Source organism: Anser anser, assembly GCF_964211835.1.
Source record: "Anser anser genome assembly, chromosome: 9".
Classification (NCBI taxonomy): domain Eukaryota; kingdom Metazoa; phylum Chordata; class Aves; order Anseriformes; family Anatidae; genus Anser; species Anser anser.
The window spans coordinates 24,639,149-24,662,920 of NC_139729.1; the positions used below are offsets into that span (position 1 = coordinate 24,639,149).

General features: G+C 41.7%; 1 protein-coding gene across 9 annotated transcripts in view; it reads right to left on the minus strand.

Annotated features, from left to right (window-relative positions):
- Positions 1-23,772, minus strand: part of LOC310904186 (uncharacterized protein) — a 227,403-nt gene that overhangs the window by 68,291 nt on the left and 135,340 nt on the right. For 8 of the 9 annotated variants that reach the window (XR_014588108.1, XR_014588109.1, XM_083848541.1 and 5 more), the window contains 2 exons: positions 22,295-22,417; positions 2,369-2,491 (listed from right to left, as the gene is read on the minus strand). Coding sequence is in view for 7 of the 9 variants with exons in the window: in XM_083848541.1 (XP_083704667.1) it covers positions 2,369-2,491; positions 22,295-22,417 (246 nt within the window). In the remaining 2 variants the exon portion in view is untranslated. The remainder of the gene's footprint in view (positions 1-2,368; positions 2,492-22,294; positions 22,418-23,772) is intronic. The other variant, XM_083848539.1, reaches the window with a different exon arrangement.

Below are 23,772 nucleotides of genomic sequence, written 5' to 3' on the forward strand. Positions count from 1 at the left end.
TAAAGAAGAAAAGGAACATTGAAAAAGATGGGATTGTGGCACAACACAAAGTAACAGAGATCATCAAAGGATTCAGGAATAAAACATTTTACTTTCACATGCCGTTCATCACCAAAGAAGATAACCCACGTTAGAAATCATTTGCCTCAGAGTACAAGCAAAAGAGTGCTATGAGGATCATGCTGGTGATGCAGGGATGGACTGCCAGGGACAGTCGGGATCCCAAACACGCTGTGATGATGCGGTAGCAGGACAGGACTTGCTGTAAAGGGTTTGTAATAAAACTTCAGTAATCTTCCATGCAATCACATGGTAAAGTAGCTTATTGAAGACCTTATCTTAAGCTTATGGAGACCTATTTGAGTCTTCAGATGTGGGCTGAATATCTTATAAGAAGATAGATCCACTTCCTTATGTATGGGAGACTTCCAAGCCATCTAGGTTGCAAAATCTGCTTCCCTCAAGTCATTTTGGCACTTTTGCTCCCAGAAACATAGGATTGCCAAAAAAGAAAAGAAGACGTGGAAAGAATGAACATAACAGAAATCTGGGCTGCATTCATCTCAAAAGCCTGTATAAAGGGATGCGTGTTTCTTATTTCTGTAGCTGAGATAATAAACTTCCATAACAGCTCATTTCCAGAATGTGGACCCTTTTTATTCTTAGTATGTTTGAGAGATTGTTACATCCTCTAAGGTATTCATGGAACAAATATTATTGCTAATGTAAGCTTTATTTGAAATGCTAGATGTTCTGCTCAGCTGCACTAGGCCAAAGGAGACGTGCACTATTCCTTTTACTTCTTGATCGGATGAGTGCTCAAAAATGCACGCATAAACTGGTGCAGTAGACCAGGCAAACTCTCCATTCCCACCAGTATCTGGCCAGTGCAAGCAGCTAGTGCCCAAATTCCAACGCTGGGCGCTCCTGGAGAACAGTTTTATAAAAAATACTTCTCCCTGTCCTCATCAATTAGCCTCTGTCTTGTGCTCCAATGCACGAGAGTTTATTATATCCATTTATTTTGGTGTCTTGTCTACACAGCTAAATGGAACTCAATATTCCCTGCTCAGTATTATGTGTATCCATTATCATGATAGCAGCTCTCTCTGACTTCATTCTGTCTCTCATCTTAGGATTTATTTCTGTTCCTCCTTGATAATTTTGGAGATACTCTGAATAAACCTGAACGTTATATTAAGTATTTTTAATAACTCCTTTTGAATGCTTAAATTCTTGAAATGAAAACTCACTTTCTGATAATGTTGACAGCTAGGAAAACTCAGAACTAAGCTTCTGATTATTTGTGCCACGAGAATACTATACACTGCCCACAGAATCCCCACAATACCTACTTTTTGTGTTTATCATTCACTTCTCTCAATCTTTTTTCCCTTAAGCCATGTTACTCATTTTTAGTATGAAATTCCCTCTCCACCACTGCTGAAAATGAGACTATTCAGAGTGAGTAATGTAATTCAAACATCACATCTTAGAATTCTGTGTCTTCCCTGGTCATACTTCATCAGAGAGAGATGGATTTCTCTTTTTTTTTTTTTCTTTTCTTCTTGTAATTCATAGGAAAACACTAGTGTTTCTATATAAATATAAACCATTTTGCTTTAAATTAATTTATTTATTTCACACTTGTGTTTCCTTACTTATTACCTCTCCAACTGATATAGCCAAGAAAAGATTCAGACTTCGCCGTATTTTTAATTGCAGTTAATTTCCAAAATGCTGAAAGTCTTTGTATGTGGCAAACCCAACAAACCTAAAATGGTAAGTTCCTTAAATTAAAAAAAAAACACAACAAAAAAAAACCAAACACATTATTCCCACAGCCTGAGTGCTAGTACATCTTGTGTCCTAGTTGCATCAGTAAATTTACTGCTGAGATAATATAAGAAATGACTGATGACATATTTGGCTGATTTTAAGTACAGCCAAGGGAATTCATGCAAGAACTGAGACAATGACAAAACTGGGAGTGAATTTATTCTGCAGATGTGGCCCGACCATACTTGACCATTCTTCTCATATTACCTAAAACCAGGCTTAAAAAATGCTCAGAATCGGAAAAATGTTCTTATTTGACGGGAAGACCTTACATTTTTTAAAGCCTGCTTCAGAGAAAAAAATATTTTCACACAATTGCATCACAGAAACACTGGATGCCGTCACTGCTTTGCTCTGAAATAAGAGAACAATTTTGGAAATGTCTGTTTTCTTGAAAACCACTTGAACCAGACAGGATAGTGATATCCTTCATGAATTAAGCAAAATTGAGACCAGGAAAGTCTACAAACCTCTGCATTTATGCAAAAACATTTTTTTTCCCAGTGATGAGCTTGTAACATTTACTCACGTAAGCACGTGCGCCCGTCGGTGTGCAGTCTGTATCCCACCTGGCACTGGCAGTAGAAGGAGCCGTGGGTGTTAACGCAGCCCTGCTGGCAGCCTCCGTTCACCACTGCACACTCGTCCACATCTACAAAGAGCAGACAAATGACTGAAATTACAAGACAGCCTCAGCAAAGCCATACCCTGGTTCTCCTGGAGTGTATGTAGCTCATACACAATGCAACCACGACGCTCCAACTGTATTTTTTTGTTTATTTATTTTGCTGCTGCACTCTAAACAGAGCAAAGAAAATTGAAATTTTATGGTGTTTTTCAAAGTTCCCACGGGCACTGTCTCTGTAGTCTCTACTTCTGAAGCCTTTGCTAATTAGAGTGGTCTGTGACGCTTTCCCCTGGGGGTAAGAGAAAAATACAAGGAGAGAATGACAGTAAGCTAACACATCCAAGCTTGCAGGTACCACTGGTCAAACATTTGGCTTTCCCAAAAATTTGCTGTATGAGGATTTCCTTTTGCATCAGGCCTTTAATCTCATTAGCAGGGGTGCTTGGGGGTACAAGGACATACAACTGACATGGGAAAAAGACATGCAAGAGCAGAGCTGGTGCTCTCAATCAATGGGAGCTTTGGCGCTACATATGAAAAAAAGGATGATTTTGTGCCACATTTTCTGTGGCTCTGGTCCCGCAGGCTTCTCCGAGTTTCCCTGAACCTTCCGTATCTTCTTCTCGGGTGACCTCCCTGACAGGGAGGTGATTTCCTGACGGTACGTGCTCAGCATCAGCAGGCATCGCTCTGTATTTTACAGTTTAGGGGATTACATTCAGTCAAATGAGGAGAGAAACTACCATTAAACCGGCTTGAGACTGTGCTGTAACATTTCTCCTGAAAACAAAGACAAGGATGGACAAAAAAGACCTAGAAAAGTTTAAGAAAACACTCGAAGGTTTAGAACCAATCCACAAAACTGCATTTTCAAAAGTACTGCATAAGCAGTTTCTGCATCTTTTCTGCAACTCCAGAATACTGTAAATAGCATTTGATTGGCATGTTGATACCACTACCTTAAGAACTGATGCAGAAATCATTGAAAGTAAGGGCCAGTTAGTTCACTCCCTGGCAAAATTTCACCTGGTAGATACTCGTCTTGGATCTGTCTGTCCTTTCCTTTGCAGCCCTCAGGGATGGCAGGTCCACATCCCTCCATCTCACCCAGGGGCGATGCTGGCATGAAATTATGCTGACCACTGAACACATCCTCCTGTTACTAAACCCTTCTGCAATATGCATCTAGAAGGGGCCCTCCATTACTACCTATGTATATATATATTTTAAGACTGACAAGGACTGAACTGCCCTTTGGATCACATTCTGAAACCATCCTAAAGGATCTACCCATCCAAAAACGCCCAAGCAGGTGTGCATGAGGAGACTGGGATGGAAAGAAAGAAAAGAGTGGCTCCATGGAGAGGCCAGCCCATAATTGCTGCTGCAGGGAAGGGGCCGGATGCAGAGCCAGGAATGCGGAGAGGAGAGGAGCACGGAAACAAGAGCACAAAGGTTTTTTCCCCCCTGGTGTTGCACTTGAGGAGCAAGGGGTCTGGCTTTCATATTTTTGCTGTTGATATATCTGCTTTGCATTTAGCTTTTATGGTTTACATTTTTATGCTTTTATGTTTATTCCATTTTAGAAAATCTAATCAAAATTAAATGAAAAAGGAAGTTTTAAAGATGATTTGGAAACACACGACATCCTGGTCCTCAGGAAATGTATTTATAAAGTTAAATTTTAATATTTCACATGTGAATTTCACTCACCTAAAGTGAAGTCCTAGTGTTGACTAGTGTTTAAATTCAGACCATTTGCTAACGTGTGCCACTTTTTAATCCTTCTGCTATATCTGTTCTTTCATTAGACTGTATACTATGTACATTTCCTACTGCCTGGAGACATCTGGAATACTTTTTTTAAAACAGAAGTTTCATTTTTTTAATGTAAACAGTAAACAGAAAATGTTATTCATCCTGTTGAATGCTATGCTGTTAAGAAACGCTCTGCTGAAAAATCCCAGGATGAAATCAAAACCAGGAAACTATTTGTCTTGAGTAGCAAAGAAATAAAATAAGCAAAAAGGCTCAGAAAAGTATACCAAGGAAGCAGCTGAGCTATATAGTACAACACATTCTAGTATTTATACTTCCATAAACTTAATTATTTTGAGCTTCAATATATTAATTTTATAAGCTACAGTCAGGCACAGAATTTCTCTATGTACCAAATACAGCTTTAGTTTAGGATATTAGCACTTACAAAGGAAAAAAAATAGCCAAGATAATAAAAACTGAGCAATTAGAGTAAGTGCTATTTGTCAGAGCTAGGTCTGTTCGGGCATTTTAGTGCCTGGATTTCCAGGAGAGCCCTCGGGAGCTCAGCACTGGCTGCAGCCTCCCTCAGCCCGCGTGTCCCTTGTCCTGCCGCGTCCCAAACCACTCACGTCCCCACACCACCAGACCCATCATGTCCCCCTCGTTGGCTTTGCCCGTGGGACACCAGCCCGCCCTTCTGAGAGGTGCCCCCCGCCTGCCTGGGGCGCCCCAGGGGGCTCCGTACTTCAGCACCGGCCCTGGTGGGCCCAGCTTTAGGTACCCATCACCAGGAGGACAAAAGCAAAGATGAACAACAGTATCCTCTCCGATATCATCCAAATACCTGACGGACAACAAACATACTTTGCTCGCCTCATAAAACACCCTTCCAGGCCCAGCAAGGCACTTGGAAGGCAGTACAATTAAACGAAGAACAAAAGGCCCTGTAACAGACTTGTACACGCAGCCTTACCCCACCCCACAACTCGCTGCGGCTGAGGGGGGAAATCACCAGGCGAGACGGAGGAGCACACCACGCAGCGCCACCGCCGTCCTCCCGGGAGGCCCGAGCGGCGAGGCCGATGGCAGGCGAGGCCTTCAGCCCGAGGCTTCCTCGGCGAGATCGATATCGTCAGGACTAAACGTCGAAAGATGCTTTCGCGTACTGAAGATATAATCAAGAAAAATGCAACGTGCAGTCGCCTTCAGTGCCTCCTGCATCTCCGGGACAGGAAACAACGCTGCCCCCGGTTACAGAAGAAAAATGCCTTAATTATTTTGTCTGGGGAGAAGGCCGAGAAGCAGACACTGACCTAAATGCTTGAGCTGCGCTTGAGAGTTTTACAAGTGTAACCTATTTGCACTCTTACAGTAAAATAGCTACACCTGTCAAGGACAAACACACCAGGAAAGCAACAGCTTACACTGTCAGAGGTATACAAGTGGCCGTTTCTTTTTCTATGTGGAAATAACTTTAGAAATGTAAAATTATAAAGTCAGTCCCCATGGGATTACAGGAGATTGCATCTGTTTAACTACATACTATAATTAAATTTGGATTAATTCCTGCCACAGATCAAACTGAAATAGCTATGTGCTCAGCTTTCTACAGTTACATTCAGGATGCTTATCTGAATAACTGGAATTTCGAGCCATTTGGGGCTTTCTTATTGCCAGTCACCCTGTGCTGAGAGCAGTTGTGTCCCCAAAACAGAGGCAGAGCCATCCATAGAGGCGAGAAGAAAAACGAGGAATCTGTGCTCCCCAAAGCTATCTTGAGAAGGGGATTACACTGCCGGGTGAACAAAGCAGAGTCAGGATGTGAATATCCTCCAGATCACCTGTGAATTTTAGCAGAGAGAGGTGCCTTTTGGTGAGATTCACCAGTGCCTGCTCTCCATGTTGTACACACGCAGCACATGCCCTGCTGCCTGTTGCTGCCAGCCCACCACCGCCTGCCCGAGGATGATGTCCCTATTTACCCACTGGTCATCAGGAACAGTCTTATGGCCAAGGCAAAAGTCAATCCTAATTGTTGCCAGGATGCAAATTGCCTTAGCCGCCACGGCCTGCAGCTTCTTTTAGCTCTTCAGGCCCCTGAGTGATGGCGTGCTGCCCGTTCGTGCACCCCAAACGCGGAGAAGAGCCTGCGGCATGCAAACCCCAGGGCTGCTGCCAGCACCGTGCCCCTTCCAGGGCAGGCTGTGCCGATGGTTTTATGGATTTTAAGTCCTCTGTACCCCTGAGTGGGGGTTTTGCTGATCGTGAAGTTTGCCCCCAGCCGATTTGATGGGCTGCTTTGGCAACAGGTTGATTTCCCTGCCAAATATCTGTTTAAACACAGAGCTGTGAGATTGCTTGTTTGGAATTCAAGGTCATCACATCGGTGGCTCTTGTACGCAGCTTGCAGGATTTTTTTTCATACTGTTACTTAAAATGCTTAGGAACAGCTATGATCAATCAGTTCCTTAAAAATAAACAGAGAGCAGCGCTAGACACAGATAATTAGTGGACCTGCAATTATGCTTTTATAAAGGAAAAAAAAGCAGGCTGTTGCCAGATCAATTCCCCACTAACAGCAGCTTAGCTTCTTAAGCCACTAAGAAACATAAACAGGCAAAGCTAAAGAAAGCCCCAGAAGAAGGAGAAAACCCGTTCTGACAGCAGCAGGGCTGAGCATTTGCAGGAGCCTGAGCAGCACGCGTAGGTCGGGAGCAGGGGCAGCCACAGCTCCCACGTCCCTGAACAGGGGGAGCCGGTGGGCCCAGGGCACTCACACTTGAACCAGGTACCTCCTTGAACCCACACGTAACAAATATCTGCACGGTCACAAGCCTCCAGAGGGAAATATATGCCCAATATAATAACCACTGGACAAGCACTTCATACGATCCCAAATCCTTTTTGCTTTTAAATCCAATTTTTTTTCCTTTTTTTTTTTTTCTTTTTCTTTCTTTCAAGTGACTGCAGTCTTTGCAGTCTCTACTCCCACAATGAATGCATCATCCTCTCTCCCACAGGTCTGCAGTGATACATCCCTGACCCTCTTTCTCTTCTGTAGCTATATGCAAATACTTGAGCTCTGGTGCAGGACACCTGCCACTTCAGATCTCAAAGAGCCTGCAGCAATACTGAAAGGAAGGCCTGCTTTTCTTCCTAATTCAGTTTACTTTTTAGGGCAAGACATTCCTCATAAGGTCATTTTTTGTAACTAGAGCTCGAATGTGAGCCCACGTCAGACATGCCGACAGCCCCAGAGCAGACGTGAAGGGCTCAGGCACGTCAGGAGGGAAGGTGACTCCTCAAGGGGACATCTTATGGGGCAGAATAAACTTTTTATTTTGCATTAGCACCATTAGCTCCCTTCTTAGGCTCACTGCCACAGGAGCGAGTGCTAAAGAAAGGCCTGAACGGCTGTAAGTTGCCAAAGGAAAGCTGCTCCCTACCAGGCTCAAGCCAGCTGTAAAGAGCAACACGAAGAGAGGCAGCGACCAGATGAAATTAAGCTGTGAGCATCACCCACCCCACAGGCACTAGAGACTTGCTGGGGTGCCGAGAGTCACATCAAGCTGGGAGGTGCAGAGCAGCATGGTCACTGAAGCCAGGAGCAACAGCCCCTTTCTTGAAAATGCGTAATTTGGCCTCACCAAGGCCAGGGATCCCACATACACGAGTAGTCAGGGCTTACTTTCACCCAGTTAAAATCAGCTGGGCACACGCTCACACGTGGGGACTCAAACCTCCATGGTACCCCCTGGGGACCTGACCCAATAGGATTTCACAGAAGCACAGCGACACCCTTGTTACCAAATGCCTAAGAAATACTGCATGAAATTGGAACGGATGACACATGCACATCGACATTTTCCATTCACCACAATCCGCCCAGCTTACTGCAGGAAGGATGCAACCAACGGAGAGAGGAAAACACAAAACCCTACTTCCATTTATTTAAAGGATGGTTTACATGGATGGTTTTAAATTTATAAATTTGGGCTATAATTAAAAATAATTATAGTAATTATTTATAAAAAATAGTGACCAGAGGGAGGAAGCACGGTCTACCCTTTGCAGCAGCATCTTACAATTTAGTAAAGTCAGGGTTTGGTCTCCTCTGTGGCCAGGGAGCTCTGTGGGTCCACACGTGCTAGGATTAAGCAGTCAGTAACAGGGAGGGTGGAGAAACAGGGAAGGGAAGACTGGATCTTGTGTAAACAGCCACAAGGAGAAACATTAAGGGGCTACATGTAAAATTATCACAAGTGGATAAACTGTTCATCTCAGTATTTTTCTGGATTAGGTTAACAAAAATCCAGCTTTCCACTCATTTGTGCTGAATCACTCACCCAATCCCTTCAGTTTGCTGAACTGCAGCTCGTTTAGTTCATCCGACACGAAAACTCCCTTATTGTTTGGTATCTAAAATGATATTTAAAACCAGCAAAGATGGATGACAGCGCTTTCCCTTCTGTTATTTGTGATTAGTCTGGTGTATCGATTCCTAAGGATGTTTAAACCTCATGCAAGTCACAGAGTGAAAATATCATATGGTCGCTCCCCACCAATTTACATGGTGGATTTTACACATCAATTTCATGTGTTTCAAAGCTGACTAATTTGTATACTTAAGGAAGAGGAGGGAAACAGGCTTGGTACCCAGTCATGCAGAAGCTGATCGCAAAAATCAGAAATTTCTGTAAGAGTGAAACATAACGTAAGAACCACCATTGCTATAAGCAGATGCATTTATGACAGACTCAGCTCCCAGCTTCCTTTAAATCACACAGTCTCCCCAAGTCTTGAGTCTGAAAATGCCTGTAATTTGACAAGCAGTGTGAATCCATTCACAAATGTACTTACTATTAAGCGTGACATGATTTGCTCTTCAAGCAGAAGTTTTTAAAATGACCTCTCCTGTTTGACTAGCATTAAAGCTGTTTTCAAGGTTTGAAAGTTTGATTCCAGGAGTTTTGAACCTCCCGTTGCTAGAAAAATACTTGTCCAATTTTTCCACTATGAAAGTTGTTTGACATTAGCATTGACTCTAGAAAAAAAACACAACAAGTTTTAAGTCTGGTCAAAACCAAAGCTTAAAATTCAAGAATAAAAAGCAGAATTTCTGCTAATTTTAACTGAAAACGTGCTTCTGTTTCACCGAACCAGACTGAGCTGCAAAGAGGGAAGAGAGCAATTTTTTATAGCTGCAAGATTTTAAATCGCCATGTCTTCCATGAACTCTAGGGCTCTTTTTTATACTTCACAAAAAATACCATAAATATGTTACAAGCTCTTTTGAGTGGTCCACTAGAACCTGATGTTAAAACACCTTGGCGAAATAGCTTTCAGCATAGATAAATGTGCTCCTGCGGAGCTCGCTGGGTCATTTTAAACCGTTCCTGCTCCTGGGCTTTTATTTTTGCTCCTCACCTATTTGTTTCTGCCCTTTTGTGGCCCCTCCAATGGATTATATGAGCATCCATTGTCTGCTTCAGTTCAAAGTCAGTCAGGTTAGCTCAAATCACTGCTGCAGCTTACTTAAATTTCAGTAAGTCACAGGTGTCTGAGGAAAGCTCGCTACAACAAAATTAATTAATGGAATAGCTTGAGCAAATCGTAGTGAAAGAAGCATGTCAAGTCTGATAAGAGATTGGTTAAAAGGCATGGTTAAGAGATTCCTTACCCAATTTAGTCCCTGAGAACCAATTGCACGTTGAAAGAGGGCCCTTGTTAGTGCGGCGAGTTCTGCACAATGTTTCTTCTTTGCTTGGGATTAAGCACAAAGCAGCTTTAACCTGCACCATTTTGGCAGGGTTATCCAATTAGCCATGCACAGAAACAGGCTTTCCAAGTTATCTAATTATTTACCTTCCCCTGAAAATCAATGGCATTTTTTTTAAAAAAATGCTCTTTGTAAAGGTTTGTCTGACTTTCAGTCCGTCACCTTCCTTCAGACCTCCCTGGTGATTTGGTCACACCGTAGGGGAGAATTTGCTGCCCTGCAGTTGGTACCTTGCCCTATATTTCAGATATTTTTCCAGGTAGCTTCAGTGACTTCAAGCTGTGACTAGGTCGGCTTTCCTCTCTCACAGCCCTGGTTTATCTGTCTTTATACCGAGCACACCAAAGGACACCGGGAAACGCTTAACAGCAGTCATCTATGGGACTCTGCCTATGTTAGGTAATAAATATTTATGTCCAGGTTGGAAGGGAGATGCATTTCCTGATGACTGTTTTCAAGGAGGGAAGAGGAAAGAGGCATCTCGAAGGTTTGGCTTTCCTAGGGAGCAGCTGGGGAGGCAGGAAGATGCTTCTGGGGAGAAGAGATCAGAGCTGGAAGCACTGACCAGGGCAATCCACCCGGACAAGCCTTAAAGACCCGGATTCAATCTCCCGATCTGTCACTGGCCTTATTGGACAATAAATACAGGAATAAATTGCTGTGAGGTGTCATGCAACCCCATCAGTGGGAGACAGAGTTGATTTGAAAGAATGGCATTTGATTCGTGAAAGATCCTGGTAATCTGAATTCATTCTGGGGACAGGTGGGATGTTTTTTTTCTTTGTTTGCTTGTTTTTTGTTCATTTGTTTTTATTGTTTGTTTTGATATGGTTTTGTATCACTTGCTTAAAGACTGGCACAATGCAACCTCTGAAAGTGGTGACTTGTTCCTCACCAGTGCCTGGGTCCCGCCACCACAGACCATTTCTCAGGTGTCCCTCGAGGGCAGACCTCCTGGGAAAAGTGATGTGAAAAGACGAAAACGGCCAATACCTGTACGGCTGCTTTCTGCTTGGTTTCAACGCCTGACATGCCGATCTTTCCCAAGATATTTAACAGTGGTTTAGCTCAATAAACAGGCAAGAGCCCTTCATCCACAACTCTATATGCGAACCATATGTTGCAGCCGAAAACTTTGAAGATTATAATTAGAACTGTCCATTCAGTTTAAACAAGGTCAAGAATGAAAACTATTTCAAATTCAATAAACAGGCCATTTGAAAGTGTAGATGCTGTGGAGGACAAGCTTAACAATTTAATTGACAGGTAAAGCTTCATTTCTAATCCTCATTTTGATATCGTCTGTAGCCTCAGGAGTCAAAACACATCACTGCTCAGTCCTCAAAATATGCAGAGAAAATGAAAATGTCAGTTGAATGAAAAAAAAGGAGAAGCATCTGTTTGATAGCTGTGTAAGCCTGTGATATGTAAACTGCTTTGGAGTCAAGCAGCCCTAATTAGAGTTTCAAGGCATTCTTCATTAAATATACACACAGAGACATATATATGTGAATTTTAAGCAATTATTGGGGCCAGATAATTTGAAAGTAAGTCAGGGTATAGAATTAAAGAATGGGGTAATTTCAATAGACAGACCTCAGACAACACTGTGATGCTTGCACATAGCAGCGAAGAAATAATTTTCATCATCGTTTCACGGTACAGATCTGTACATTTTTCTTCACTCTCATTTTTTTTAAACGAAAAAGGAACGATCCAGTTCTGCATTTCAGAGCAGCACAAACATAACGAAGAAGTACAGCCAAGAAGGAAGACTGATAGGGTTACCAGCCTCCACACTGGGTTACGCTAATAGATATTTTGGCAACTGTACGCACTTGACGACTCCAATCCACATCAATATGAAACCCACATGGAAGGGCACGGGCTCGCAGTGAAAAACTGCTGCCAGGAAAAGTGAATGACCACAAGAAGAAACAAAGGAGTTCAATCTGAAAAACAACAATCCGGACAAACTCATAACATACGATCTTAAACAATATTTATATGCTGAAGAAAACAGCCTCGTTAATTTTACTCAGTGTTTCGTGTGGAAAAGCAGTGCATGCACCGGCTGTAAGCAGGGAATTTGGAAGAGGACATTTTGCCTGTGCAGCGCATCAGTGCGGGCTGAAAGGCAATAATTAAACATTTATGTAATTTCTGCTTAGGAAAGAGGCTTTGAGATCACTAGCATCAGCAGGTACACCGCAACGTACTGCAGGATTTTCTGATGTGGGGCATAAGAGCAGAAGGAAAATTTGTTACGGGACTCTATCAATTTTTAAAGACAATTCCTCAGCACAATTCAGTTAGGCCATGCTGGGAGGCAGGAGGGTGGCAAAGGAGGAAAGGATATCTGCGAGGAGATGCACTTAATAAGCGACAGCGTGATACAGCCCAACTCCTTGTGCAGATTCAAATCTGAGATGTGGTATGGAGGTTTATATGTTGGGCCATCAGCATCTTCTCTCAGCAGGATATGACGGTTTGAAAAAACAGTTATGGAATAAAGAGAGAGAGAAATGACTGATACGATGAGAATATTTTTTGTTGTTGTTAGCAGCAATATTAATGCCCACTTGCCGAGCTCAGTGAGTGTCTTTACTACAGTAGGGCACAGAGGAATGTCTCTTCTACACACACAGGAGGTAAAATATGCAAAAAAAAAAAAAAAAAAAGGAAAAAAAAAGATAATCATGCAAATAGCATCATAATTTGATGTTTCCTGCTTGCAGTACATACACTCTGCTTGCCTGAAACATGAATGCTATTTTGACAAATGTCCTACTTGGGCTGCTGAAAAGCTTTATGTCATCACATGGACAGCCTCTTGCTAACTGACTGGAACATCAGACAATCCTGGTAATAACTGGTTTGGGTGGAGCAATTGCTGGTAGCTCTGTTGTTTTTTTTTTAAACACGTGAAACACTTGTAATGCTGCCACTGCTCTCGGAAGACAGGACTGGTCTTGCGTTATAAATCTGAGCTACTTTGGAGTGTGGAATGGGGAAAATGGGGAGGGAAATAACAGACCACCAAGGTGACCATAACTCACTGCCTAGATGAGACCACAGTATCTTCCACTCCATTACTGAAAATTCAGCTCACTGAAATTGCTCCATAGTCATTAGTTCGTATGATGCCTCCTCAAGATGCTCCACAAGCGTCGATTCCCCACTGGAGCTATCGTAACTCCAGACCGATCTTCTGCAACATAAATTGTCAGCAAGCAAAAGACAGTATGGTACATAGATTTTTTTTTGCTCTGCTTCCACATAAAATATATTGATTGTGACTCTGCAGAGATTCACCAATGAGAAAAGGCATTAATACATCCCAAACTTGCCCATGCCAGGCTTCCGTAGCTGGATCCCAATGAATGATGTCATCCGGCACAAAAGATTTAATTTTTTTTTTTCCTGAGATTAAAATAACATTATATTAATCACTGGATTGCTCCATTTTTTATTAGCTGTTTTTGATCTCCTTCACTGGCATTGAATAACTTTTGGGATGGTGTCTGTCAGCAAGGTATTCAGGTGGGTCTTCCAAAGATCCGGTGTGCGCTAACAGCAGGTATATTTCAAGTTGGTCTTCTAATAAATCAGTTAAACCCAGTTAAAACCCTCAGGTACTCGTGTAATTGAAGTTTGAGTAATCCAATATGATGGTGATCAAACTACTCATCTTTTAATAAGGAACTGTAGCCTCCCCAGCAGTTGCTGCCTTGCTGGCAATCACGTCTAGATCGCTTCCTTCGGGCCAGTGCTTTGAACAGAGAGGCTGACGGATTTCTGTTTGTTTCCGGTTTTATCACAAATTGCTTTAAAGTTTTTTTTTTCAGAATATATCAGTCGGCTCATAAAATCCATGGGCATTTCAATAAAAAACGGGATTTCTATTAGTTGTCCCCATTAAAGACGGCATTAAATGCTTCTAAAGAGGAAGATAAACAGCACTCGGGAGCTGTACCTCTTCCTACCTCCGACCTGCCCTCCGTCATTGTTTACATAGCCTATAGGCAAAGCTATAGAAAAAGCAATAGTTACCCTGCACAATGCTCTCCCCTGAAAGGCAAATCCGCACATTTTTCCTTTTATAATTTCCATTTAAAGAATGAATTGAAGGTTTCTAAGCCTTGCCTCTCTACACAAGAGTAATTCCGTAGCAATTTACATTTTCGATGTGCTCAGAATGAACACCAAGATGACTCATGTGCTGTTTATAAGATGCTTATATTTGCTGGTAAATACCTTGCTACAAACAAGCTATAATTTAAGTATTCAAAAGCCTTGGTTCAGCATAAAATTACTAACTGTAATTTTGGAGACCATGACCAGAGCTTCAATTTCAGGCTTGCAAAGCTCTTCCTACACAATGATTCTTGAAATTATGAGTGTATTTTCTTCTCTGACAACGGCAATCATTGTATCTCTGTAATTGCAGAAAAGATTACCTAGCTTTTAATTCACATTAGTCAGCTGCAACAATACCGTGCTTCTTTCCTTTCCTTTAAAATAAACTAATTATTGTCAATCAGCCCAGTGGAATGTTAACGTTCTCCATAACCTGCCTTTCAGAGGTAGTCATAAATGTTAGAAACTAGCTAATATAAACTAATCAGAGCCCTAGAAATGTCTCAAAACATATTTGTACTGCAGTCTATCATTTTTGTCATATTATTTCAAAGTATTATATCTTGTCTGGACAGTAATAGTCCTTTCATATAGATATATACTGCTTCTCATCTAAATATTCAAAGCTCTTTACCTGTATTAATTAAACCACATTAAATTCCTGACTGGCGTGGTAAACACCACAGCATTTCCAAGCCTTAAATATTTCCGTCGCCGAAAGCTGGTCTATAAAGCTTTATGCATCAGTCAGTTCGCACAAAGAAGTTTTCACACCGGTGTGTTTGATCACCCCCAGCTCCCTGCACAAATTCACAACTGCAAAAATCGGCGCCGCAGGCAGGGGAAGCACGAAGGGGACGGCTGTCGTTCACCCCGCTCTTCACGCACCCGCTCCCTCCCAAAGATAAGAGCAAGTTGCGGTTCCCCTGGGTATTTCCTTCCAGCTGGTAGAGCCCATGTGAGGCTTCTTGGAGCCGGAGGAAGGCTGGGAGCTGGAAGCCCTGGGGCCACAGCCCCAAATCAGCTTCGAGCAACCGTGCCGGGGGGCTTTCAAGTGCCAGATGGACCTAGGCAGCAGAGGCTGTCGAGCTGGGACTCTGCCTTCGTCGTTACCTGGGAGGCCTGGGACTTCTGGAAACAATTTTTCCCTTTCAGCCCGTGTCAGATCAGTGATCAATAATTCATCTGATAACTGCCATGCAGAACGGGGTGCCAGCTTGCCGCGGTTTATGAATAATCCCACGCTTTTTGAAAATTGTGCCGCCTTGGAAAGCAGCAGCAGATGTGCTGCAGGAAACATACTGCGTATCGATATGCGACACGCGCATGTGTATGTGTAGGTGTAGGTACGTGCAACTACACCGAGCTCGGTGAAATCCTTACATAATTTGAAAATTAAACTCTAGTTATGCAAAAGGCTTATTAAAATTCTACAATTAAATTAAACGTTCAATGAGGAAAATCAGGAAAACAGGAAAACCTCCAAGGAAAAAAGAGAGTGAGATCACGAAATAGTCACCGCTGTTTTCTTGAAATAGAAAGGGTTCCCATCTGCCCCAGACCTCAAAGCTGCACGTGCAGGAACACTGTTCCTTCACTCCTGCTGTTGTTTGGAGCCTCTGGTTAGCATCCTTGCTCTCGACTCGCTTTGTGCCCAACTGGTTCGCTTAAAAGTGACTGAAGCCCAACTTCTGCTTCAAAAGTGGCTGAAACGTGACTGTGCTCGTCCTCGGTGCCAATGGATAAGCTCCTGTATTCAGGAGAAATGAGCTCACTCTTCGGTGGCTGTATTCATTTTGGAGGAAGCTGTCATAACTGTTAGTTCCTCTACCCTGAGGGATGCCGTACGTGAGAAGTTATGTGATTTCCCTCACAGGCCTCTCTGTTCCGTGAATAAGAGAAGAGAAGGGAGACTTCTGCAATAGCCAAGCATGAATCGGGAAAAATCTGAACTGGTGCAATTAAAATGCAAAAATAAATCATTACAGTTATCAGAGCATCAGATGCTCTTCTGGGCTAACACGGCCACATTACTGCTCCAAAACCAGGTCGGAAATGTCTGCTGTTACCTGCCCCACCTGCCCGAGCAGTGTGTTTATCCCCCATTCTTTCCTGGTTGAAGAGAACCAGGGCAGAGCTGAAAGGACTGCGATTTTGCTGAGTTTAGTATATGATACATTTTAATAAGATGGAAAGTGCTTGCGTGTCCCTGGTGTGTAATTGAGTGGATTAGGTTTGGAAGGGCGCACAAAATGAGAGGGGAGCGACCAAACCAACATGCAGTGTTCATTGTGTGCCGGCAGCCGCTGTGAGCCTCAATTAGCAATCCAAAATTCAGCTCAGGTTCCTGCCTGCCGTGGGCTTGCCATTAATCAGGATTCAGGTAATTCATTTTAAAAGTCCAATAACCTACAATTAATGCTACTTTTGCTATGAATCTGTAGTAATTTTTACTACTTATTTGGAGTACATTTTTTGCTGTAGCACTGTCACAAAGAGACAAATGCAGAAAGATGATGCTATTTGCCTAGGAGAGTGCAACAGCTACCAGCATCTATTGATCCCAGCTGGCTCTTAATGCAGCACAGGGCTGCGTAAGAAAGGACAGACAAATGACCTCCAGCATTCATTCATCCTGAAGAACCAGAGAAGACAAATACTTAAAAAAAAAAAAAAAAAAAAGCAAGAGTAAAAATTAAACTCCCAATAAAGTTTGCAAATATGAATGTCTTATGGTAGTTTCTGTCCAGATCTTCTTTGCAGTCCTATACAAAGTTCTATCTAAATTAAAATATCCTGAAAAACACAAAAGTCTGACTGCATAATGCTACACAGTGTTTAAAAAGCACAGTTAATCCTTAATCTTAATTAATATCTTTCCCTTCGTAAGAGAAATAAGGGAAACCTCGATTTTTATCAGCTGGGGTCTGAAATCAAAAGCCATAATTATGCTTTATATTTGTGACTAAAGATACTGATTTGACATTTAGGAGCAAACATAAATAAACAATATTCAAATGTAAAAATAGCTATCGCTACTTCTTGAATTTACTTCAGATGATCAGACAGTTACCAGCATTCTGGGTGCACAAACCGATGGAGAAGGGAATATTTATTCCTTGGCTTCTGACAGAGTGTCTCAAAGCCGGTTCACACTTTGAAACTTATATGCTTTGAGTTTTCTGACTCGGCCCTAAGAACCCATGTCGGAGTCCCAAGGTACCAGTAAGCACTTCAACACGGGGCTGGAAATAACAGAAATTTGGTTTTGTACTCTTTCTCAACTCCTTTTCCTTTGCCTATTCTTTTTATCTCTTTTCAAATTACTGTAAAAATATAATAAATTAAAATTTCTTCATTATTGAGATTGTTAACCCAGGGTCTGTTAAGGTTACAAGACGGAGCTGTCTGTGTCCCTAATTCTTCTCTGAGGTGGACGTAACATGGGCATGGTATTTCAGTTACAGATAATTAGGTAACTGTGATACAATTACTACAATTTAGCCTTATTTCCATATCTCAGAACAAAGTTTTATAATAGAGAAAGATAAAGATTGTCGGGTGGCTTTACCTCAATGCGGAGTGCCTTCACTAGATTACTGTAAGAAGTTCAAGCTGAGTGGTACTTGCTGCACGTGTAGTCAGGACTGGTCTACATTTCTTCTTGTAAAATAACATTTATTTTCCGTATTCTCCTTTGACTGAATCATTCCTGAAAATATTTAAATCTGTGCCATGGCATGTCATAGTCTTATGAATCAATGAAATTTCTAAATTTTAATACTAAAAAAGTATTCTGAATCAGTCCAATTGACGAAAGAAAGAAAGAAAGAAAGAAAGAAAGAAAGAAAGAAAGAAAGAAAGAAAGAAAGAAAGAAAGAAAAAGAAAGAAAGCTTGCTTCCTGGCATCTCCCTAGAGGTGCATGGTGTTATGTCCTTCATTTTTTTCACAGGATGCAGCAGAAGCTTGGTGCATTGATTTGATGGGCAAGGAAACCAGTCCAAATGCAGAATTACTGTGTTTATTCTCTTTGGCAAAAACACAGCGTTTGACAAGAATAAGTTATGACCGAAACCTCAAGCCTTACAGACTAAATAAATGCTGAGGTCATCTTAATAAACACTTTCTTTGACAAATCCTTCAGTATTCCTTTTAGTCAAGCTATTAACTCTTCTGTGGAAGCAGTGCTTAGAGAGTTCCCATCAGACAAGAAATCAGGATAAATCACTGACACCAATGACTATTTTATTACTTGGGTAAACAGCAGTGGCCTTGCAAAGTCACACACCATCTCTGAAGGCAGCTGCTCCATGAGCCTCTCCAGCAAAGGTCAGGGATCTGCCCAGGCTCTAAGGCTGGACGGAGCCCCCAGGGACGCCCAGGGACTGGGCTGCACTGATTGCGATTTTGCTCTAATCAGTAAAATAAAAGCTTCGTTCCATCAACAGCTAACCATATGACTTCATTTGTCTCCAGCTTCGTTCAGTTGCCTTGACAGATGAGAACACAATAATATAAATAAGAAATGACATTTTACCAAAGCAGGTTAACATAAGGTCACAACCTTTTTCATTTGACTTCTGTAGCTTATTCATGTGTGAAAACATGCTTTTGTAGCTCTAGCCTCAGCATGCTTTACAGATCTGGACTTGTGCTGAAAGCTGAGTTTTAAAATGGTATTTACGTTTGGAAAATAGCATTTTGCTTTTTGTTATGTTTGAGTAGAATTGTTTCATATTAGTATAAGTTATAGAATGAGAAAACCTATACGTATCACAGAATATCGCATTAGAAGTCAGGGTAACCTCTGCCTAACAATTGAGGAGCTATTGCACACAGGTGAAGTTGATTTGCATACACACACACACACACACACACATTTCTCCTCCCTTACTCAGACCAAGTTAAAGCTTTCTGAGCAAACTCCCCCACTGACATCAACCAGGATGCCCCTAGAAATGCTGAACACCAGTATGGATGCACAGGGCACAGAATGAGGCTGACAGCCGTACACTAATAAATGTCAAATATTAATTTATTGTGCTATTTGTGCAGCGATTTAAATCCAAATCCTTTTTCATCATTAATTTTAACAGGACACGTGAAGAGTGAGAGGTAAGCATGAGCTTTATGTCAAAATCTGTAATGCCTGTGTGACTATCTGCCAAAATATATTTCTCTGTCAGATAAGAGAACTGAAGTTCTGTCTGTGAACACAGGAGATTTCAGCTGCAGTACAACACACAGATAATTAGACTTGAAAGGCTAATCAGTTCACCACTCTGGCTGGCGTCATCTATAGATGCACGTGCCTTCATCTTCCTACAGCTTGCCTCTCGATGCAAGTAACCGTCCCTGAAATAAGATGTTACATACCACATAACCCTGAATGATATATCCTGCCATAAAAGACCACAACCAGTTAGAAAAGATCCTTTCTAAGATGATCTGGCCTATTTTATGCAGTTGTCTTGTTCGTATTCATGTAGCCTTATGTCTTGCAGGTGCCTTTGATGACACAGAAGGTAGAGATGCTCAACTCCTACTCGCTCTCCATTGTCAGTTTATGCTCTTGGGTCTCCTAAAATGGCTCCCCATAAAAGCTATTATTGACTAATCAGCAGTACACTTCATTATGTTGTTGGAATCACGAATTTTCACTTTCACCTCCTCAACATTAAAGAGCTACAAATGACTAACAACAGTATTTTTTAAAAAAGTTATTTCCTGGCAACATATTTGCCTTTTGTCAAAAGGACGCTCTATTTTGTTTCTGAAAAACAAGATCAATCTTCACACTAATAATGACCTACTGAATAAAATCTGCACTACTTCCACGGTGCTTTTATAACAATATGCCGTATTTGTACCTTGGCTAACAAAAAAACACACTGTACAGCAATTGATCATTTCAGTCACCAGTGAAATAAAACCAACCGTGAGACAGATAATGGGAGCAGAACAATAGTGCACGGCTATTTAATGCTAGAGTTTAGACTACGAGCTAACATAAAGCACAATGAAGCTATAAAGAAAGAAAGAATGTAACTACCCAGAACGACTATAAGCCTTATTCCTCCAAAAATGCTGGCTAACCTGAGTGATGAGAAACTGTTTTGCCCTCATCTTCAAGACGAGCCCTGTGAGCAACGCAGAACCATCGCATCAATAAAGCACCAAGTCAGTGCAACGTCCTGAAAGATCAGCACCTTCGAGCAGCACACGCAGCTTTCTTTGGGAGCACACATTTCCCTCCTGTCAAAGTCAACCACTGAGTCACTTATATTGCAAACTCTGATGGCTGCAAGTTGGCTGACGGTGCTTCCTTGCAAGTCTGTAGCCACTTGCTTGTCACTATCGGCACCACAAAAGTTAAGGTGTTATTAGTGTTAGCACTGCATTCACCTTGATCTATGACTTGAGCAGTTTCAGTTTGTTGCACATTTCCATTTTTGTCCGAAGATTTCAAACAGTGGCTTCATAATGGCTAACAATATGTTCTTCTCTAATTCCTGCATAGTACAAGAATCAAATATCTTAAGCTCTATTTGATTTTTCAAAGAATGTCAAAATAACAGATTTTGAACCCTATTTTAAGAGTAGCAGAATTGTATAGAAGGATCACTAATTTGACTGACACAAAACAATTTTAACAGAAACAGTACCCCCGCATGCTAAACAATTTAGGATTATAATACGTACGACCCCTGCTTTCAAAAATGTATATTTTTTTAAACTTTTAAGCAGATGTGAAAACAGCAAGCTTTCACAAACAGACCTATGCACTGGCTCACTGGCATATCACCAATTAGCCACCAAAAGAGGTAAGAGAAGACTGAGGTGAAGTAGCAGGAATCTGTGAATTATGCCTAGTATTTCATGCTCCAGCTCTCAAAAGGCCAAAATGAAAGCACTGAGGACCATAATGAAAAACTTCAATCAAAATAAAATAAGTATCTACAAGCTTATTTACATTGTCAAGCTCAATATCAAATGATAGCTTACCTTGAAAAATAATTCTACAACCTTCTAGTGGAGAAAAAGGAGTGCAGCCAAATAAATTACAAAGTTAGGTAAAGAATACGATCACAGCTAAGAAATACATTGCTTTGTAATAAATCTTGAGAGAGACATTGAAGGACAATGATAAATGAAATCCTGGAACAAAGGAATTTGTGTGACACTGTGCAAAAGGAAAAGCCAGAGGAGATGGCTTCCTGTGAAAACATGATAACACAGTTTGTGGAAACATACCCAACACCTTTCATCTTGAGAGAATCAAAAAATTTCTACTCTACACTTCCTGTAGCAATGAAATACAATTGAGGATGCAATCCCGGCACACAGCCAGTGCCCAGAAGATCATACAGCAGCAAACATTCATCACCTGCATTAGCGGAGAGTTCGTGAAGGAGAAGGATCTGCTCTGGCCTCTGACATCTTGGCTACTTTACTCCTAATCTCAGTTACATTTACATCTAAAAATGGAGCGACTGTAGATCAACAGATCCTATGGGTTTGCTTACATCCACTCTGGGTTTACCAATGCAACTTTAATGAACTACGGTTAGATTTCCCAAATGTTCTAACATAAATTTATGTGATGTTTTAATTTTACACAAAGTCAAGCTTTTGCATAACATCTTTTGCATAAGAACAAATTTTACCCCATAATGCACTAACTGGACTTATATTTCCCTTAGGAAGAAGGCAAATGGGTTTATGTAGCATGTGATTTCAAATCCTTTTTTATTCCGTTAATCTCTAGCTGTGGAATTGTGATTGAAATGCAAAAATGTATGTGTATTTTCTGATAAGAACCATTTTGTTTTAGAGACACGAAATGTTATCAAACATATACACTTTCTTCAGGTTTTTAAACTGATGATGGAAATGCTATAATCAGAACATGGCACAACCAATCCAGGTTAAATGATAACAATTTTTCAAAAGGAAAAAAAACAACAACCCTTTGAAGTGTTCTTAGAGTTACATCCGCATAATCCAGACATGAGAAGATCGGCTTTCTTGACAACTCTGAATATACACTCTTCAGCTGGCTCCAGCTAAAAGCTAACACTTCCTTTTCCTTTACAATGTCTTCTCTGATTCCTTAATAGCAGTAAGACACAGAACAAAACATTACCTCCGCACGATTTTCCATCTTCCTGCAGTCTCTGGCCAGCTGGACATTTGCAGTGGTAGCTGCCGATGGTATTACAGCACTGGTCATGGCAGCCACCGTTCTCTGTGGTGCACTCATTTACATCTGTGGGTGGAAAGTATTAGGCGGTCAGGAAAAAGTGGGCACTGACTAGATTACATGTTTATTTAAGAACATCTGTGTATGATCCTAATGTTACAGAATTAAAAAGTTACTGAGAAATACAACTAAGGCCCCTTTAGGCCACCACTGCGGAAATGACTCCCAGCTACGTCGCTGTGTCCCACCACGCAGCCGATAGATGCAATGGAGGGAGTTTTCCTCCTCCACTTATGTGCAAGGTAAGCTGCAAAGTCCACCCAGCTTCAGGCTGAGGGAGCTGTGGGTGTTTGGCTTGGAGAACGGAAGGCCCTGGGGAGAACTCGCAGCGGCCTGCCCATGCCTGAAGGGGCTGCAGGAAAGTTGGGGAGGGATTCCGTCAGGGCACGTAGGGATAGGACAAGGGGTAATGGCTTTAAACTAAAAGACGGGAGATTTACATTGGATATAAAAAAGAAATTCTTCACTCAGAGGGCGGTGAGGCCCTGGCCCAGGCTGCCCCAAGAAGCTGAGGGTGCCCCATCCCTGTCAGTGCCCAAGGATGTTGGAACTGGGTGGGCTTTGAGGTCCCTTCCAACCCAACCCAGCCTATGGTTCCAATACTTCACAAGAAGAGCAATGACAATCTTTATACTGCCATTTCCACCGCTTCACTTGTGTGCTAGGTTGCTGCCAGCGTTCATGGCAGAGATGAAAAACCTCTAGAAAACGGTAGCACTGGAAAATCGTTAAGGTCCTTCTTTCTTCAGGATGTGTGCACTTAATATCTAAACTCCTTGCCTATTCACCTTCTCAAACAGGTGCTTGCTTGCATGAGTTTGAATGGGAAAAAAAGATCTTTACACATTATAAATGAAGAACATTAAAGAACTACATAAATAATCAAGTAAATGACTAGTCAATGGCAGAGAAAAATCAATACTGAAGACATTTTCTTTTTAACCTGTGTACTCATATATCCTGCACAAGAATTTCTGAAGAAATGTGATAGAAATCTTCGGGCCAGTAATGCTCTGTTGAGCTACATCGCAGACAACAGATGGTATGAAAGTATTTCCAAAGCAGAAAATTTGTCAAGTGGGATAGTAAATATAGCAAAACCAGCAGGTATTTGCTGTATTGATTTCATGTATTCTGGAAAGCATACTTGTGCATTACTTTCTGGCTTACATCGCTCTCTCTGAAGTGTGAATGTCGTCTCGTAGACACGCAATTCGTCCACTGCAGAGGTAGGGAGGGACAGCAATGAATCTGCACAAGAGCAATGGGTTGTGGGCACTTTTTCTTGGTTTGGTGCCAAACGCCTTGAACTGGTTTGTTGGCAGAGCAGACCTCCACAGTGCACTGGTAAGGGGCAAGCC